Source organism: Lissotriton helveticus, chromosome 11 (assembly GCF_964261635.1).
Source record: "Lissotriton helveticus chromosome 11, aLisHel1.1, whole genome shotgun sequence".
Lineage (NCBI taxonomy): Eukaryota > Metazoa > Chordata > Amphibia > Caudata > Salamandridae > Lissotriton > Lissotriton helveticus.
Window position 1 is genome coordinate 941,653,159 of NC_136072.1, and position 16,069 is coordinate 941,669,227.

Genomic DNA, 16,069 nt, shown 5'->3' on the forward strand with positions numbered 1-16,069 from the left:
GAACTAAGAGAAATAGAGGTTGGCACAGTTCCAAATATTGTACCAATTTTTTAATAACGGGGAGGTAGTTCTGAAAAGAACTTTTTTTTTTATTTTTCTGAATTTTTTTTTACTTTTTTTGAATTTTTCTGAACAGTTTTATATTTTTTTGGGTTTTTCTTGGAGGGGGCAATGAAAACGATTCATTGTAAAGGGCTCAACAGGAGCAACAAAACAAAAAAAAGTATTTATTATTTTGGGCGTTTCGTACAAACTTGCATATGATAGTCAATAGCTCTATTGATCAGAGTGATGCTTCTTTCTCCGTAGCAAATGAATCCATCGCAAAATACGCAGATGTGTTTTACTTCACCAAATCTCATTTGTATATTTGGCACCATCTCCCTGCCCTCTGGTCCCGTTACTTCCGGTACAACAGATCTTCTGGCCATAATAGGGAGATTATCTAGGTCGTTCCGAAACTGTGCAGCACTGTAGTTGTTAGGATGCCACCTAGTCATATGGCGATGCATTGTGTAGTTTCCGAAACTGTATTTTTTCTCGGTTCCTCTGGACAGTCTATCTTGACATATAAGGCAAGTTACGTATCTTGCATTTACTTTTTTCTGACCTTTGGGAATTTTAAAAAATTGCCAAATGAAGTTTTCTTTCCGGTGAGACGTCCTGGGCTCCTCAGGCAAAAACTGCCTCTCTTCGTGCTCGTCGTTCTGTTCCTCTTCTTCCTCTTCTTGTTGAATTATAACTTGAGCAGGTGGTCCACTCTTCCTTGGAGGTGGTGGAGGTGGTGGGGAAGCACCAGCTGAAGCTACTAAAGAAGCCATTGCTCAGTGATCACAAAGGGTCTTTCTCTCACAATGATGAAAGTCAGAGTGAGGAAAGAAGGAGGGATTTTCATCATTTGGGAAAAACAAGAGTTCTCAACCAATGAAAAGTGTTCATTTTAGATTATATGACCTAGTCTTACATCATTAGGAAACCAAAAGTGAAATGAACCAATGAAAAGTGTTATTACCAAGTCACATGACCTGCTGTGTTTACGTTAAGCGCTTTGCAGGGCCTCCCGGTTTGCTTCCAGAAACCTGCGCTTTGCGACTCGCTTCGCGTACCAGTTCGCTAACGTAGCACGTCATATGACGTATCACGCGACAACATGAAACGTCATGCGGACGGGAGGCGTCACGATGTTGTTTTCTAACGCGGCACTTGCGGTAAAGAAACGTTTACCGGCTCGCGGTCTATTTCGCGGCATCAAGGTCAGCTAACGGGAAGCTTCCCGATTCGCGAAGCGGGAACGAAGAAAAAAATATATAAAAAAAAAAAATTATTCATAAACATATAAAATATATTTTTGGATTTAAAGAAGAATACATTTTACAGCTACAGATATTAGCTGTTAAAAAACCAATGAAATTCACTGAAAAAACCATAGGTTATAGACCATATATAGTTAGGAATTAGCATTTACAAAACCTTGAAAATTCACTGAAAAAACCATAGGTTATAGACCATATATAGTTAGGAATTAGCATTTAGAAAACCTTATTTTACTCACACAAAACCATTGAAATTCCATATATAGTTAGTTGCACTAACTATATATCGCGCATCCGCAATCCACTGCTGATGATGTCACATATTACATCATTCATGACATGGTCAGTGACATCACTGATGACATCACTGATGACATCTCAAATGACATCACTGATGACATCTCATTTGACATCAATGACCACATCACTGATGATATCATTCATGTGACAATACAATGCATCTCCTCACATTTTAATATAACCTCTGTTACAACCAGTGTTAAATACAGAGTATAATTTTTGAAACCATTGACACACCAATACTAGTTACTACATACGCACTCACTGATTCCTACGTCTACACACACATTCACTCATTCATCCATACAATCATTCATACATACAATCACTCATCTTTACAACACTATCATATGCACTCATACACCTATACAGACATTTACACTCTGTTGCTCATCCATGGAGTTACTCACACACCTAGTCAGTCATGCAAAGAATCAATCACACCTCCATTTTCTAATCTATACAGTTAAACATAGAGCACCTTACATTTTCAAACATATACTAACACATACTTACTCTCTTATACAATCACTGATACAAGTACACATTGATCTGCACAGAGTCACACACCTCCCAACCAGCCACACACACACTCAGTCTCCCATACAAATACTTGGCCAACCAATCAATAACCCATATAGCCACTCATATAGCTACTGATCAACACATGCAGCAGCTTGCACAACAACAGACATACTGATGCAAACTTTCACACAGTTTAGTCACTAACCTATGCATTCAGTAGGACGCATTTAATCACTCACTCATACAGTCAACCACGCACCTACTAAAACCTTCATTCAGACACTTATACATCTACTCATTCTTCAATATGTAAAACCTATTTTAACTTTACAGAAACATACAGTCACTGGATGTTGTCATCAGTGATGTCATTTGAGATGTCATCAGTGATGTCATCAGTGATGTCACTGACCATGTCATGAATGATGTAATATGTGACATCATCAGCAGTGGATTGCGGATGCGCGATATATAGTTAGTGCAACTAACTATATATGGAATTTCAATGGTTTTGTGTGAGTAAAATAAGGTTTTCTAAATGCTAATTCCTAACTATATATGGTCTATAACCTAAGGTTTTTTCAGTGAATTTTCAAGGTTTTGTAAATGCTAATTCCTAACTATATATGGTCTATAACCTATGGTTTTTTCAGTGAATATATATATATATATATATATATATATATGTAATGTAATTGTACTTTTCCATAGCGCAGCTATCAATCCAGGGAGCATCTTGGCGCAGTAGCCCGTAGCCAGATGGAACAGGCAGGAAAACTACTCAGGCATCGGGCCCTGCATACTTATACCAAGGCTTTGCACGCGGTGTCCGTAAGATTAAAAATCCAGGTTTTCAAAGCTTTCCTAAATAGGTTCTCAGCGGGGTTTTGCCGCAATTGCGGCGGGAGCTTGTTCCACGACCTGGAACCTATCACTCCAAGAGATTTCCCTCCCTTCGTGACAAGCCTAAATTTGGGAATCAACAACAGATTCATATTTGAAGACCTAAGGTTACGGGATGGCACGTAACGTCTGAAGTGATTCAAAAAGTATTTTGGCCCTCGCTGATGGTATGCCCTGAATGTGATAACTAGTATTTTAAACAGGATGCGCTTATGAATTGGCAGCCAGTGGAGGGTCTTAAGCGTCGCCGAGGCAGACGACTTCCTCGGCCAGCCCAGGACTAGGCGGGCGGCTGCATGCTCGACCATCTGCAGCCTGTGCAGGACAGATTTATTTAATCCTGCGCACAGGCTGTTGCAGTAGTCCAGTCGAGATGATATAAGTGCAACCGCCACCGTTTTCCTGGCTGCGAGTGGAAGAAAATCAAAACATTTCCTTAGGCCTCTAATGGTGTTAAAGCAGGTGCCGGCCACAGCCACCGCCTGTTGTTTAAATGACAATGAGTCATCGAACTTGATACCCAAGTTGCGGGCTGTGTCAATGGTGTTAGGAGGAACTTCTGCATCTTGCGGCCACCATAGTTTGGGGGAGAACAGATTTTGCTGTCCAAAAGGCAGGATTTCGGTTTTGCCCGAATTGCTCTTGAGATGGTTATTCCTCATCCTGTTAAAGGTGGCTGCGAGGCAGTTTCTAAGATTTTCTTCTGCTCCCGACACCTCACCATCCAATACTAGGATGAGCTGAGTATCATCAGCGTACGATATAGTGCTGATCTGAAAGGATGAAATCAGCTCGATCAGGGGGACCATGTACAGATTGAAAAGTACGGGGCTCAAGCTGGAGCCCTGCGGCACCCCTGTCGTCATCTCTTTCCCCTCCGAACAAAACTCTCCCAATACCATGACTTGCCGCCTATGACTGAGGAAGTTTTTCAGCCACTCAGTACAAATCCTGCTATCCCTGATGTTACTAGGCGGCCAATCAATATGGAGTGTGAGACCATATCGAAGGCCGCCGATAGATCTAGTAAAATCAGTACAGCCTTCTTCCCCTGGTCCATGACGGTCCTCAGGGACTCCACAGTAAACAACAAGGCAGACTCCGTAGAGTGCATAGCCCTAAACCTGGACTGGTTAGGGTGCAGGATATCATTATCCTCCAGGAACCTTGTAAGTTGTTTATTTACAACTGCTTTCGTCAGTTTGAATAATACTGGAAGCAGCGAAATGGGGCGGAGATTGGAGAGTGTAGTAGGATCTGCCAAAGGTTTTTTCTGTAGAGGCTTTACAGCAGCGAGTTTCCAATCCAGCGGGATCTCAGCAGTGGAAAGTGAAGAGTTAATGTCATTGATAATCGGGTTCGCCGTGTCTACTAGGGCATGTAGCAACATCGGGGGGCAAGGGTCAAAAGGTGAGCCAGATTTACTAGCTAATATGGCCCGACAGGACTCTTCTAGACTAATGGGGCTAAAGGTTTTAAGCTTAACTGTCCCAGTGCCCTCTTCATTCGCCCCAGCCGGAGGGAGTGGAATTGGTTGTGGGAAGTCTTTAGTTATGTCTTGTATTTTTTTCTCAAAGTAATGGGCAATAGAGTTGCAGAGGGTCAGTGAGGGTGGAATCTCGAGCGAGAGAGTTCTAGGGTTCATAAAACTATTTACAATCCTGAAAATCTCTTTCTGTTTATTGTTAGAGGAGGTGATGGCTTCTAAATAATAAGCTTTTTTGGCGATTTTAATCAAGGCATGATACTGTCTCCCGGCCGTTTTATAAATGCTGAGCTCCTCAGCCTCATAGCGTCGACGCCACCTCCGTTCCAATATTCTAACTTCACCTTGCTTCTCCTTTAAGGACAGTGAGAACCAAGGTGCGGACATTTTTTTGCGTCCACGAGTTTTGCCTGAAACGATCGGGTCCGTCGGGCCACAGAGTTCGGTGATCCGATCGCAGAAACGTTTAATGTCTGTTTCAGTATGGCCGATCGTTGTAGGTTTACTTTCAGAGGCTCCCTGCAGAAGGTCAGGATTAGCGATTAGCTTTATCCAGTCAGGTTTGGTATGGCTGCCAGCTTTATTCAAGCCCGCTCTTGTCGCTTTCTTTCCCACTAGGAGATCAAATGGAATGAACTTATGGTCAGACCACGTCAGCACACAAGGGGGTTTAACCTTCAAGGTATTTAAATTAGAGCAAAATGCAATCCAAGGTATGTCCTGCTGTGTGGGTGGGATCTAAAGTCAGCAGGGTAAGCCCAAGGACATTCCTTAAATCTCTGAAGCACGCTGCATTCGAATCAGCGGCGGAATCCAAATGGAGATTTAAATCGCCTAGCAGTGTAAAATTGGCGAATTTTAGGGTAAGATTGCTGAGTAGCACCCCAATGCTCTCTAGAAAATATTTTTGTTGGCCTGGTGGGCGATAAACTAGAGCCCCTGAGAAGGTGAAAGGCTCGTGGTTCTGCAAGCAGAAACCCATGCTTTCCGCCCCTTTGATCTCCAGTAATTCAAATGAAGTGCATTTCATAGAATCACGATAAATAATTGCAAGCCCCCCTCCGCGTTGTTCCTGCCTATCCAGTCGTTGAATGAGATAGCCTTGCGGGAGGGTCAGTGCAATATCGGGGTTACACCAGGCTTTCAGCCATGTCTCTGTGACAAAGAGCGAATCAAGTTTGCCCTCAGAAATCAGACACATTGACCTAGCATTAATAAGCCCTCCCCGGTAAAAAGTTGGCCCATTTCTCCCTCTAATGGCTGGTTCGGGGACAAGCCCTATCTTACAATGACGGCAGCAGGTTGGTCCTAGCCAATTGTCCACCTCTAGGGTCTCGTGACACTGTGTAACCTGTTTATTCATGGACAATATAACGTCCCTAGTTAGGTCTTGTTTCGGCATGAGTAGGACAGCATGCTCGGTCCTCGGCCCGGACGTGGCACGGACGGGCACAGACGGGCTTACCTTTGGCGCACCTTCGGTGCGCCCGCTGCGCGTCAGCCCCATTCAAACTCTAAATAGGAGGCTGCTAACGGTCCTAGTGCAACCACTAGAGCGTCACCTCTCCAAGATGGCCCCCGGAAGTGAGTGTGTGAATGATATATATATAATGCTAAAAGAAAGGAAGGAACTCAAGGTAATTCCCAAGTTTAGGTAGATAGCAGCCCCTTTATATGGGGAACCCTGCAACACCACTAGAACTCTGAATCTGCATACCTCCAATCCCTAGAATTAGCACAGTGTCATTCATGCCAATCTAGATAGTTACAAAGCCTTATGCCCTTTTTAAAGCAAAGCCTTTAAGCGTAGGATTAGCTAGTGCCATCTAAAATTGCATTTCTTATTTAGACGTAAATGCTTAACTCCTCTGGTTAAGCTAACTTAGTTAGACACTCAATGTGCACTTTCAGATGCATGAATATATTGTTGTGTAGTTCCTACAGAAAATATACAGGATCTGCACGTTTACACAACATACACTCTAGGATTAGTGTCAGATGAACTCTTACTAAAATCATGAATACATTCAAGTATATAAAACACATGATAAAAGGAGCGTACTCCTACGATGCCTCCCTATCTAGATGTACCTAATTGTACCTAGAATGGGTGTAGGTGTTAAGGATCTAGTCACCCCCATTACCTTAAGTGAGACTGTGGGAGCCCTTCTTGGTCTAGAGTTTAACAACCCGTGAGGGATGTTAGACCACTGCGAGCTGGAGCGTCTGCATGCAGGACTCCCAGCGTCTCTGGTCAGTGTGTCGGCCGGATAGTCTCGATCTCCTCTAGCTATCTTAGCAAAACGTGATGTATATATACCCATAGGTCTCCCCAGGGGTCCTAGTTTGCTGAGTTACTGTGTCGGCCTAAAACATGACGTCGCGACTGAACTTGGTACATACATTTTATACAGGAGATGAAAGTCTTGCTGTGCTGCCAAGAATCCTCATGCATAATGTATGAGATTTTGAACCATGGAAAACCGGAGATCTGAATGCTGTGTAATATCTAGCTAAAAGGTCAGTCCATGTAAACAGTGACAAGTGTAATGCAGGCAGAGAATATAGGTGAAGGGTGACGAAGTGAGGCCTATATTATAGTACCTATATGAAATATAACAATATGTGCACATACAGTGTGCATGATTGAAGCACAACATTAATATGTGAATACATGAGTACATAAAAAATCAGCAAAAGCAGTATAACATAAAATACATACACAAGTATAATTGTGAACAAGAACTACAACGTATACCATTATAATGAAGACATTAGAACACATGCTTATATGAATACTTTATTTCTACAATGAATGCACTCCAATAATATGTTTGAAAATTCACTTTACATTAATAAGGTTGAGGCACACAGTAGATATATGGTGCTAATACATGTTAGTATTGCTCTTGTGTGACTTATAGGGGTGGGGCTTTAATTGTGTGTTTCCAGCCCCCACTGATGGCAACTTTAGCAATCACAATCAAGATATAGATCTTATTAGTTGGACCAGTTAAAACCTTGTCGTCTTTATCATTTTTCGTCTAGACTCCTCCAGCCATTTCATGTCATCATAGTATTTAATTTGACTGTCCTCTAAATCTACATTCACTCTCTTCCTTTTTTACTCCTGCCTTGGGTTTATACACTTATATCCCTGAAAAATCACCACTAGGAAAATCACCCAAAGGGCTATTATCACAAGGGGTTTCAATATGGCACCCACAATTCCACTTCCCAGGTGTCCAAACCATTTGTGCACTGATTCAAATCCACTCCTAATAGCTTCCCAAGCACCTGTCCCTTCCAACTGTCCCAACACTTCCTTCAGACCAAAAAAGTATTTTTTATATACTTCTGCAAAAATCGATTTGTCAAGAATGTAGGTGATACATGGCTGGACCTTTAACATCAACAGATGCCGCCCTCTTTTGCAAGAAGGATGTCTAATTCAAGTCCAATCAGCAAAAAACAGAGCTCAAATAGCTCAAATGTTAGTATATACAACTAATAAAGCTCCAGTGGTTAATTTATCTACTGTGGTGGACACATTTATAATCTTGATGTCACTCAAGATAACACCCACAGATGGAATCATTATATCAAAAATATCTCCCACCACCTCACCAGCACTGACTCCTCATTTGAACCTAGACTTCTGCTCTGACACAGGGTCAACAAAATGTTCCACATGATAAATCTTTGGGAAAACTACTCCATGTAACATGAACCATGCCATTTCTTGGTCAATTTGAAATTGGCATACTTTCCACAAATAAAATAAACTACAGGATTGTTCCCATCAAGAAATAATTCCCACTTTCCTCATACTTCAAATGTGTGATCGCATCCTCTCTTTCCCACAAATAGAATGTCATATTAATTCTTGTCAGTCTGCACTCACAATTTCCCTTTGCCAATCTAAGGCTACTGCAGCTAGTTTACTGCTGCTTGATGATCAATCTCTTCTTTTGTCCATTTAGGTACCCTAATTAGGTTTGTTGCTTTAACTTTGATCTCCCTCCTCCTATCTTCCACCATGTTTAAAACTTCTTCTAAAAATGCATGTTAAATTAGTATCTAGTGTCATGGTATGTGTAAAATATCTTTTAGCTGTGTCAGTGATTTTGCCATAAGAATGTCTAATCAAATATTTAGCAAGGGAATTTCTGAAAACACTAGGTCATAATTTGAAAACAAATATTAGAAGTTCAAGTGATCCTGTCTGTTAAATAGACTCAGCAAAAAACTGAAGGCGACATCATACATTAAAGGTATGTGGTGACAAGTTATAGCTTCTGCAACTGATGCAGGTAATTGCATGCAGGCATAGCAATCCATTACTTCCATGGAATCCACATATTCATAAAGCAATTTAAAATAATCATTTGAGGAAAGATCCCCTCTTGATGAATCTACATAAAATACTGTAATGACTGGTGTGTACATACTGGTGTCAGCAGGAGGTTAAGGTTTCGGATAACTTTGGGCTTAGCCTCCACTGTGCTAGATGTTGCTGGATATAATCCTACAAGCAAAATAATTAGTACTACAGCTACGACTATTGATATACCTGTGATTATTCACCTATTCTAATGGGGTTAGGGTTAGGCTCCATTACTTCTCTAAAATCAGACTGATGGGTGAAATATTGCAGCAGCAGAGTCTTCTCTGTTGGCATCCACCTGTGCAAATGGCAAACCAAAGTTCAAATAATATGCAATGAAAATATTTACAACATCTTTGTGAGACTTACTTAGCCCTACTACATGTTCTTCTAAATGACACCCTCATGCTCCTTCAGCTGCCTCTGGCCTCTGAAGTCTTTTTGCTCCTCCTACAAATCTATATACATGTCTCTAGTAGATGACCAGTTCATATGCACTGATAATCAAATTCAGACTGAAATGCTACAGTATATTTGATGGTAAAGCAAATTCGCAATGCAGATCAATTAGAAGAATGCTCAGTTCAAGCAGCTTCAGCTAAATCTGTACTGTTCTTCCAAAATTCGGAGAACTCTCTCTCCCTCTCATTGGCAGCAAGGTATGTCCAATCAGGGGCCTCCTACAGGGTGCTCTATCGCTTTTCGATAATCTAAGTGCAAGTCCTTCACCTTCACCTGGTTGTTCAAATGGTAGCAGCTCCCCCCAAGCCTCTTGAGACCCTCACGGTTGAGTAACTCGCTCTACAAATGTTTGATTTATTGATTCTCTGTCACTCACCTCAGCATCCCAAGTATCTTCCGGAATGGTTTGAAGTCCACATTCATCTGGCAGATTCAGTCTCAATCTTTCTTGCCTTCCTGGCCAACGTTCTTCAGCTGTCACTCGCGGTTCTACAGCACTCCACCCATTGTCAGGGTCTGGATCTGGCTCAGTCCCCACCACATGACAAGACTTTCCTGCTTCAGCTCCAATTGTTTATTCATTAAGAGCCCCCTCAGGCTAAACACGTGCTGTTTCAGACTCTTGCTAGTCCCCTACAGCGTGACTAACCTGCTCCTCTGATCTCTCAACCACCACTGGGACTTCTGGTAGATATGCTGTTACATCATTAAAGGGACACAGAACCCTATGAACGTGTGCAGCATGCACCTAGTTGGGGATACCACCTCATTTCACATCAGTTGTGTCGACTACGTTCACCTGGAAAGGGCCACGCCAGCAGGGCCCCAGAAAACTCTTCTTCACATGTTTCTTCACCAAAACCCTGTCACCAGGACTAAGGTCAAGGCACTGCTGCTGGTGAGGTAGGGCTGAAGATGCTTCAATCTGGTGAGTCACAGAATGCACAACATCAGCCAGTCCCTTGCAGTAATCATAAATCATGTCATCTGTAATGTTCACAAGTGCATTTGCAGGTACAGCTGGCTGTCTCATTGTTCCGCCCATGATAATTTCATGGGAGGGAAATCCTGTCCTCTGGTCAGGAATGCTGCGAAGACTCATCAACACAAGGTGCAAAGCATCAGGCCACTTCAAAGACATTGAAACAGACACTTTTGCTAATCTGGATTTTAGTTTGCTATTAAATTGCTCCACCAGACCTAAAGCATCGGGTCGATAGCTACAATGCAGTGTCTGTTCCACTTGTAATGCTGCACTCAACATTCTCAGCATCTCATTGTTGAAGTGTTTCCCTCAGTCTGACTCTAGAGAACTCGGGAACCTGAAACCAGGTATTAACTTCCTCAACAACAGTTTAGCTACTGTGAGACTGTCATACCTTCTAGTCGGATAAGCTTCAACCCATTGTTAGAACATACACACAATAACCAGGACTTTTCTCTGCCCATTGCATATAGACATCTCAATAAAATCCTACTGCATCCTGCTGAATGGACCATATGATCTTCCTATGTGGCTCAGTGTTACTGCAGATCGCTTCCCTACAATCATCTGTTCAAACAACTCCTCTGTTACACAATGCTTCAGCCATCAATCTGAATCTTGGGTTCAACCTTGTCTGCCTAAACAAGCGGACCATGGCATCCCTTCTTACATGAGCAGGCCTGTGATAATGCATAGCCACTAGTGGCAAAAGACTATTTGGTAAAACAGGTCTTCCATCTCATGAAACCCAAATGTATTTGTCTCTCTTGACACTGCCTGCTTCGACTCAACTTTGCCATCTGCCTCTGACACCTCTTACTGAAGCCACTTAACCTCCTCCCATGTATCAGCAATAGTTAACAAAAAAGATTCAAATCAGTCTCATCAGTTCCCTCATTCCTATACTCCCCATTAAAGCTACAAGCATTGTGAGCACAGTCCTATACCAGCCTTGTAAGCATACATGTTGCGAACACTTTATGTCCCTTCTCAGCTAAGTGGTTCAACAGGGCAATAGTATCAGTCTTGCAAGCTTTTTGTTTATTTGATGCAACCAACAGGTTGTCAATGTATTGCTCTAGGACAGAGTTACAGGGCACGATCAGGGACTCCAGATTCTTTTTAAGGATCTGTTTGAAAATAGATGGACTCTCGATATACCCTTGTGGGATTCGGCAACATACCAAAACAGGGTTGCATAAGTGAAATGTGAAGAGGAACTGACTGTCCTCATGCAATGGTATGGAGAAGAAAGCCTGGCAAAGGCCGATGACAATGAACCACTCAGCCTCACATGGAATCTGAAGTAAAATCAAAGCTCAATTTGTTACCATGGGAAAACAAGGAACAACTATAGTGTTGATCTTACTCAAATCTCGAACAATGCAGTATTTTCCACAAGGCTTCTGTAAACCCATGGTGGGCGAGCTATAGGGATTCCCCATAATCTGCTTTAAAATGCCTTGTTGGATCATTGACTTAATCATTGGAGTAATCGCAGCAAAGTTTCAAAGGTAAGATTATATTGCAGGGTTTTGGGGTACTCAACATTGAGCTTATTTGTATATGGACAGGCTCCACTCATTTGATGAGTTCAATGTCCTTTCCTGAAAAATCCCAAACCTCTGGCTTCACCGTGTCTTTGGGATATAGGGCTAACCCTTCATTTGTCATTATAGGAAACAATTCAATTGTTGATGTTTGATTGACCAAGTTGATGGCAACATCATGGGTCTGGAACTCCACACCATTTGGTGTGCAATAAATGGTGCAATTCAACTTGGACAACAAGTCGTATCCCAACAGACTCACAGGACTCGAATCACATACCACAAATTGTCGACTCTCCTCAAATGACCCTATTTGTAATGGTATTTCCTCCATTATGGGGCTTGTCATTTATTTATTTGCGACTTCTAAAGCTTGGATTATTTTTGCAGAGAGGGATAAGTTTGGAACCGCTACTGTTCTAACAGTAGATTGGGTAGCACCAGTGCTGATCAAAAATGATACAGGGTGACCATTGACCTCGCTATCTATGAATGAACCACTCTGCTCTACCTCCAAGTCTGCATCAAGAATGAAATTGTCCTCGCCTCTCAGGCATCGTCAATTTGACTGTTAGGAGCCATAGTTCTCAATTGTATCAAATATGGGACACTGTTAGATTGGGTTATTATTACTGAAGGCACTCTTATTCACATTTGGAACTTAGTTGGAATTGAATCTGGAGCCACTCACATTTTGCTGTGACATCGGAGGTTGTGGTACTTGCATCACTGGTGCTTGGGGCCCCTTGAAATTCTGCCCTCTCAGTCTTTGCACACTTTGTCACTGCATATGGTTATTACTTTGGGGCTGTGTAAATCATGTGTTTTGAATCTGATTAGCAGGATTACGATGACATTCCCACTTCCAATGCCCCAACTTATTATGATAGTGCCAAGGGTTTGTTTTCCTCAAAGTAACTACATCAAACCTAGTACTGTGATAAATTGTTCAAAACAACTCAATTATGGTGTACCCATTTGGCCGCACAGTGAAGACCATAAACTGATGGATAAGTTTAAATGAGTTTATTACAATTTCATAGCCTAACTGATTTAAATGAATCTCAAGAACATATTATAAAACTACAAAATCACCATTGGTGAACTGAAACGTTGAATGAAATTAAGTCTCAGTGGAATCTTGAAGTCATATTCTAATTCTGAACTCAAAATATTTAAGCACTTTAAAGCAGCTGTGGACATCAAGTGGAGCAGGGGTGGTGGTTGGGCTACACATACACCCACATACTCGCACACATGCATCTACATGCACACTCACACACACACACCCATTCACAAGTGTGCACACCTACTTCCAACATTCACAAACACATATATAGGCACACACCCATTAACAGCACACATGCACAAACACACATATATTCATACATACACACATGCCTGCCCACACAAACATTTAAAAAAACACTTACCGGGCTGCAGCAATAATCTTGGTAGTGAAAGGGAAGCAACAGTGGTTCCTAGAAGATTATGACTGACGCCTCTTCTTATTGGATGAAATTGTCATGGGTCAGCAAATGAGAGGATTCGACAGTCCCTCGCACATCTCAGAGGTGTCACAGGTGTACAGTCTGCACGGGCCCTTGAGGACTTAAAAATGAACCACCTAGATCAGAATCTCTCTGTAACGCACCTGCTCATTATGAGGGTGAGGACATCTGAAGGCTTTGCTGGACTGAGGAGGTCTCACCCACATGGCTGTGAAATCTTCAGACTGGCAAAGTTCATCTCAGGCACCCAGTCGCCAGCGCATTTAGAGCATGCAGAGAGCCTGGTTGCATGACACTAACACCAGGACTGTCAGTCAGGCTGACCTTTACTCCAGCCTGACAAACAGTCTTTATGTTTGCAAAAAGGTGGAGGCGGGGCCTCTCCTCCCCCAAGGATGGGCCATGAAGCCTTATAGTTTGTTATATTTTTGTTTCAATATTGATCTCTTTAGTATGAGTTTATGTTCATTTTATAGTGTCATGTTAATTTAAATTTTTTTGTAACGTGAGACTGTTTATCTCTGTCTGCCTTTGTTGCATATTACAAATAATAACATCAAAGACACATATGTAGAAATCGTGTAAGATTACATGTGAGTTCTTGACTTCAAGGAGTGTGAGCTGCTATCATGGTTGGGACAGGATTTGAAATTCAGTATTGATTTAAATGTCTTGGAGAATTTTCCTGTGAAATTTTAGGAGCCACCCTCTTTGCCACCAAATCATTTTGGACATCATAACTTTTGTAGTAGCTTTAAATGTAATATGCCCCCCAGTATATTGTTTAAGTAAATATGAACAGGTATCTAATAAAAATACATTAAAAAAATATTGAAACACAACTAAAATGGTACGCTATTTCTTAATGCTTTTGACTGTCAGTTCTATGGATTTAATGTAATTGGTCTTTATTAGTATATAGATACATTGAAACATCATAAATACCGCACCAAGTATTGCATCATTTAACATGGTTAATAGATTTGTATGGCAGTAGCCAGTACCCTAAAAAGAAGTGAACAACAGCAAAAAGAACCCAGCTATTCTGAGAAGTCTAATCCTCCCTAAGAAAAAAAACATAAAGATTTTTGTAAAACCCTCACCCACCAGGGTTACTCCGGCTAACAACACACCCCCACTCCTCCCTCATGGATTATCCTTTTTGTCATTGCATAGTCACTTAAATTGCTCCCACATAACCTGAAGGTCACAGCATGCCTCATTCAATAGAGGAACCGAATGGACCCAATGATGAAGCATGCCACCAAGAGGTAACCCTTGTGGGTGACAGTTTTACAAAAAAAAATGTTTTCTCTTAGGGAGGGTTAGACCCTCAGAATGGCTGGATTCTTGTTTTGTGTTATGAATCTTATTTGGAGGATGGACCCAGCTCATCCTCCCACTCCCTCTTTCTTTCTGATACAGAACAGTAAAAAGAAAACATGACATAACTGCCTAGAACAATGGTACATAAACCAACACTTAGGCTAAGCTTACCAATATTGTTATCATGTGTTGATCTGGTGAATTCCACATTGATTCTAAGGAAAGCCCAAAGCAAAAATAGATACTATGTAATCAAGACCTACTTTTCGCTATATATGAGGGAGTTTATGCAGACTACTTTCATGGTGGCTTATCATCCGATTTAGATGTGAGTAACAAACTTTATTCTTTTCTTGTTTAGTACATCCAGAAATTTATAAATGAAACATTTGCAGACCGCTACCAAAAAGATTTGGATGAAAATACGTTGACTCTTATATGGTCAGTAATTGTTTCCATATTTACTCTTGGTGTCCTCGTTGGAGCTAACGTTGGAGGAGCTCTAGCAGTAAAACTGGGCCGGTAAGAGTTCTAGAAATAGTTTTTTTAATATACTGTTTGTTCACTGACAGTGTCAGATTTTAACAATATTTATATGTTTTGATGAAATTGTAATATGTTTTTGACACAATTTCACCCACTAACACAGTTATCCAAATACTGGGTGCAGTTGTCTTTGCACTGGCAATTCACTGACAATCACATACCCATTTTAGTATTAAAAAGGGCTTGAAAATTGGTGTTTGGGTCTTTGTAATTGTGAAAGTCCAGTTGCTAGGTATATTGCAGGTTCAGTTATGCTCACCATAATAAGTCTGTGTCAGTGTATTCCTAGGGGTGTGCTGAGCACTGAAATCCCCAAGTAGAGTGGGCAGAGAACACTAAAGCTATGCCTATTACTAGGGTTTACCTATTATATTACATGGTTAGGGACTTTATTTGGAGGCCGGACCCAGGATCAGTAGAGTTCCATCTCAAATACCTATATTCTGTACCTGATCATACTCATGTTGACTTCTGCAAAGTGGCAGAAGCCCCCAATCTTCTGGAGCAATAGTTCATTTTTACAAGAATGAGCCTTTACAATCAAATAACTCTAAGGTGCAAACATACAGACCAGAAGGATATCCATCTCCTTACAGCACAGTCGTCCAATAGTTTTGCAGGAAACTTTGCTCTCAATCCTCTCATACAGATCAATGTCTACAGCCTTCTCAGTGATATTCCCCAGGAATTGTATGGTACTTATTGGAGAGTAGCATGCACTGTCATTGGGGTTCATGTTAGTCTTTTTTTGGGTACGAGCAGGACTACGAAGAGG

General features: G+C 41.5%; 1 protein-coding gene across 1 annotated transcript in view; it reads left to right on the forward strand.

Moving 5' to 3' along the window:
- Positions 1-16,069, forward strand: part of LOC144791350 (solute carrier family 2, facilitated glucose transporter member 11-like) — a 736,021-nt gene that overhangs the window by 229,647 nt on the left and 490,305 nt on the right. The window contains exon 3 of the mRNA XM_078666027.1: positions 15,110-15,270. Within this exon, the coding sequence (XP_078522153.1) occupies positions 15,110-15,270 (161 nt within the window). The remainder of the gene's footprint in view (positions 1-15,109; positions 15,271-16,069) is intronic.